General features: G+C 60.1%; 1 protein-coding gene across 1 annotated transcript; it reads right to left on the bottom strand.

Annotated features, from left to right (window-relative positions):
• On the bottom strand, positions 2,971–4,634 carry FOXD3 (forkhead box D3). Its single transcript, XM_021405401.1, has one exon. The coding sequence runs from the start codon at positions 4,589–4,591 to the stop codon at positions 3,404–3,406; it is 1,188 nt and encodes a 395-aa protein (XP_021261076.1). The 5' UTR covers positions 4,592–4,634; the 3' UTR covers positions 2,971–3,403.

Below are 4,677 nucleotides of genomic sequence, written 5' to 3'. Positions count from 1 at the left end.
GTCGGTCGGTCGCCCCCTCGGCGGAGGGAGGTCCCGCAGCCGGGCGGGGCGGGGGGCAGAGGCCGCGGGGCGGCGCGGGGCCTCGCTCGGCACTTCGGCGGCGCGGCGCGGCGGGCCGGACTGCCTGATAGATTACTTTCCCGTTAAAGATATACTCGGAGGCGGCGTCACGTGGCCGCGTGACGTCGGGCGCCCCGCCGTGAAGTCACGCAAAACTCGAGGTGCCGCCGCGCCGTCAACAAAGAGCCGCGGCCGCTCCGCTCCGTTCCGCCCGTCCGCCCCGTCGGGGCCGCCGAGCCCGGAGCGGCGCTCGCAGCGCTGGCGGCAACGGGGCCGCGCTCCCACGGCGCTTCTCTGCGCGCTCCCGCGGGTGCTCGGGCTTTTCCAACAGCAGCGGATGCGGGGAGCGGAGCTTCAGAGGTGGCCATTGATTAATCTGTGAGATTAGTGTCAGGGAGAAATAAAAAAGACGTAAAATAACAGAGGGAAATGATAAATAAAGAAGCTTTTAGCCTGATTTTTTTCTTTCTTATTTTTTTTTCTTCTTTTTTCCTTTTTTTTCTCCTTTTTTTCCCTGTCTTTTCTTCTTTCTTTTTTTTTTCTTTTTTTCCTTTTTTTCCTCCTTTTCTTTTTTTTTCCTTCATTTTCCCCCCCTTCTTTATTTTGTTTTTCCCCAGATGTGTTAACGACTTAATCACTGCGAGCGTTAGCATATGAAAAAGTAGGAAATGAGGGAGTGTGGGTGAATGCGAGGAGCGCATTGCCGCGGCCCCAGGTAAGCCCCGGCCCGGGCGGGGGGGCCCGGCCTCCCTCTGCCCGCTGAGCCCCGGCGGTGGTGCGGGGCGCTCCCGGCTCCGCGCGGTCGATGGCTGCGGTGGTGCCCGCCATGGTGCGGCGACCGCACGTGTGGTGGGGCGAGAGGGAATGCGGAGACGGAATGGTGCGGGAGGCAAGTGGGTGGGGAGATGTTGTGGGGTAGAAAAGGAGAAAAAAGGGAAAAAAAGAAGAAGAGAAGAGAAAAAAGGAAGAAGAGGAAAAAAAAGGAACAAAAAGAGAAAAAAGAAAGAAAAGAAGAAAAAGAAGAAAAGGGGGAAAAAGAAGAGAAAAAAAGGAAGAGAAGAGGAAAAAACTGAAAAAATAAAAAAGGAAGAAATGAAGAATATAATGAGAAACAAGAAAGAAAATAAGAAAAAAAGAGAAAGGGAGAAATGGAAAGAGAAAAATAAAAGCAGATAAAAGAAAAAGGAAGAAAAAAGAAAAAAAAGGAAGAAAAAGAAGGAAAAAGAAAAAAAGAAGAAAGGAAAGGAAAACGAAGGAAAAAAGGAATAAAAGAAAGGAAAGAAGAAAAAAGAAAAGAGAAAAGAAGAAAAGGAAAAGAGAAGAAAAAAGAAAATAAAGAAGAAAAAGAGAAAAAGAAAAAAAAAGAGGAAAAAGTAAAAATAAAAAATAAAAAGAGGGGGAAAAAGGAAAAAAAGACCCAAACACGCATAAAATAAAANGCCCCCTGCAGCCCCGCGGCGGCACTGCACCCCCCGAGCCCTCACCTGCCCGCCGGCCCCCGGGCCCCGGGGCTGCCCATTCCCCGGCCGCGGCCGCTCCGGAGCCGCTCCGCCGTTACCGTCCGGTGGGGAAAAGGGAACGAGAGGGGGAGGAAGGGCTGCGGGGCCGGGAGGGGACACAGCCGGTTCCGCCGAGCGGCTCATGCCGAGCCCGAGGTATCGCTGCTATGCGCGGAAATACGAGCGAGTCGTTTTCTAAGCAACAAAAGGCTCAGCCGTGGAATGAGCCCGTTACCCAGCGGCGCTGGGAAGCCCGGGCTCAGCAGCTTCTGGAGCCTACAAGTAAACGCAGGCCTGGGCTCCTTCCTCTATTAATTTATTTTTTTTCCCGGGGTGAGAGACGCACCAAAATAGCCGCTGGTGCGAAGCCGTGGGCCGCGCAGAGCCGCGCTGCTCCGTACCCGCAGCGCTTCGATCTGTTCCCGCAGCACTCCGCGCGGTTCCTACAGCGCTCAGCTTCGCACCCGCAGCGCCCAGCTCCGTTCTCGCAGCGCCGTCGCCACCGCCGGAGCGTTCCCGAGCGGCGGAGCCTCGCGGTGTGTTTCGGAGGGGACGTGCGGGGCTGTGAAGGAGGACTCGGGAAGAAATAACACCTCCGGCTCCGCGGCAGAGCCGAGGACACTTTTCTTTTGTTTTGAGCTGCGGTCCCGCTCCCCCCTGCGCTCCGCGTCCCAAAACGAACACGGCGGATTTATCGGGGCGGAAAAGCAAAACCCACGAACGCGGCCAAAACGAAACTCGCGATGGCCAAAGCAGCGCTGACCGAGCCCTGCGCTGAACACCGCCGTGATTTCAGCCGCAAAAACCGCACAGAAATTTCATTATTATCATTATTTTTTTTCCCCGCGGCCGTCCCTTCGGAACGAGCTAAAAAGGCCGTTCCCGTTCCGCGGAGCCGCTGCCCGGCACTCGGCGCTGCAAACGAAAGCTCCGCGCTGTGCCGCCGTTCCGCGATGTTGTTCTCCCGCAAAATGAATCGCGGACGCCCGGGTCGCCCCGCGCTTTCCTGAGAGCCATTTCGCTCAGAAACAGCCTCGAAAGCCGCACAGCAGCGCTCCCGTTCGGGATGGGAACGGGCACGGTCCGGCGCAGCGCGTCGGGCTTCGGCAAATCCCTACAATCCGGGGAGAGAAAGAAAAAATCAAAATAATTGCATTCATTATAAATAATAATAATAATGATAAAAACACAACGAGGCGCGTATCGGATCCCTCGGATCTGCCCGGGGATCGGAGTTTGGGTTTGGTTGGAGGCGATTCGAAAGGACCGTGAGCAGAACCGGGCCGGCTGCGCGCTGTCCGCGGAGGTTGCGCGGATATTCCGCGGAGCGGCGGCGCCGGAGCGCTGCGGACCGGGAGGAGCGCACCCGCGGCCCGCGGTGTCGGCGCGCACACGCACACGGGCGGAGCGTTTGAAAAATTTATTTACAAAGTTGTGTACAACACGAAGGGATAACATTTAGAATACATATATTCATTCATATATAAACAGACTTCTATAATAGAACGACAGCGCTTTCCTCCTTTTTTTTTCCTCCAAAATTCTTTTTTTTTTTTTCCGTTGTTGTTCGTTCGTTTAATATTTAAAATTTCCCCCGCTTATTATTAATATTTTTATACATTTTTTTTTCCCCGTTCGTTCGCTCATTTCGGATAAAACCGCTCGGAGCGCCGGAACCTTCAAAAAAAGCGAAAGCCCTCACGGCTCCTAAACGCGACCGTCACTTCGCCTCTGTTAGAAAAATAAAAACCCCGAAAGCGACCTCCGCGATTTCCCAGAGATACGTCCGGGGGGGGTCACCGCCGCGCCGGGGGTCGCCGCGCCGGGGGTCACTGCGCCGGGGGTCACTGCGCCGGCCACTTGGCCTGCACGGCGGCGGGGGGCTGCAGGAACTGCCCCGCGATGATGTTGGTAGGCACGCTGAGGATGGGCGCGATGGCCGCGGTGGTCCTGGCTAACGCCAGCGGCTGGTGGGCCACCAGGCCCGACTGCACGGTGACGGGCGGCCGCAGGAAAGTCTGCGCGCTGGGCGCCGAGCTGGCGGCGGGGCCGCCGATGATGTTCTCGATGCTGAACGAGGGGCGGCTGCTGGGCTCGGATTTCACGATGGAGCCCGCCGCCCCCAAACTGCTGAGCTGCAGCTGCAGGCTGGGCCCGAGCTGCGCGTTGAAGGCTTTGCGGCTCAGCTCGCCCGACGGCAGCAGCGGCACCGCGGGCGGCAGCATGGGCCCGACGGGCGGGATGTAGGGGTACTGCAGCGCGGCGGGGTGCGGGTAGGCGCCGGGGGGCAGCCCGTAGGGGCGGCCGTAGGGCCCGGCCAGCCCGTAGGCGCCGAAGCCCTGCATCATGAGCGCCGTCTGGTCCCGCAGGTGCTCCTGCTGGTGCCGCTTGAAGCGCTTCCTCCGCCGCAGGAAGCTGCCGTTGTCGAACATGTCCTCGGACTGCGGGTCCAGCGTCCAGTAGTTGCCCTTGCCCGGGTTGCCGGGCTCGCGGGGGATCTTCACGAAGCAGTCGTTGAGCGAGAGGTTGTGGCGGATGCTGTTCTGCCAGGCGGGGAACTTCTCCCGGTAGTAGGGGAAGCGGTTGCTGATGAACTCGCAGATGCCGCTGAGCGTCAGCTTCTTCTGCGGGCTCTGCAGGATGGCCATGGTGATGAGCGCGATGTACGAGTAGGGCGGCTTCACCAGGCTGCTCTTCGGCTTGCTCTGCCCCGCCGCCGCCGCCGCCGCAGCCCCGCCGCTCGCCCCCTCCTCGCCGCCGCCGCCGCCGCCGCCGCCCCCCCTGCCGCCCTCGGGGCCCGCCGGGGCCGGGCTGCCGCTGCCGCTGCTGCCGCTCTCCCCGCCCGCTCCCGGCTCGCCGGGCTCCGCCGCCTCGTCCAGCGGCAGCCGCGGCAGCGCGGCGGGGCTGCGGGCCTCGCCGTCCCCGTCCTTGCCCGGCGCGTCGTCTCCCTCGCCCACCACGTCGATATCCACGTCCTCGGCCGCCAGCGCGGTCTGGCCGGACATATCGCTGCCGCCGCCCGATAGAGTCATCCCCGCTCTGCGGGCCGCCCCCGCGCCCCTCTCCCCCAGCGCGGGGCCGCTACACCCGCGCGGCTCCGCTGCCGCCCGCGGCGCCG

Source organism: Numida meleagris, chromosome 7 (assembly GCF_002078875.1).
Source record: "Numida meleagris isolate 19003 breed g44 Domestic line chromosome 7, NumMel1.0, whole genome shotgun sequence".
Lineage (NCBI taxonomy): Eukaryota > Metazoa > Chordata > Aves > Galliformes > Numididae > Numida > Numida meleagris.
Note: the sequence above shows the minus strand (reverse complement) of the source record. Positions and strands in the feature narration are given on the sequence as shown.

What these genes read in the sequence shown, in the direction of transcription:
- FOXD3 (XM_021405401.1), bottom strand. Translation starts at nt 4,591, where the DNA reads ATGACTCTATCGGGCGGCGGCAGCGATATGTCCGGCCAGACCGCGCTG.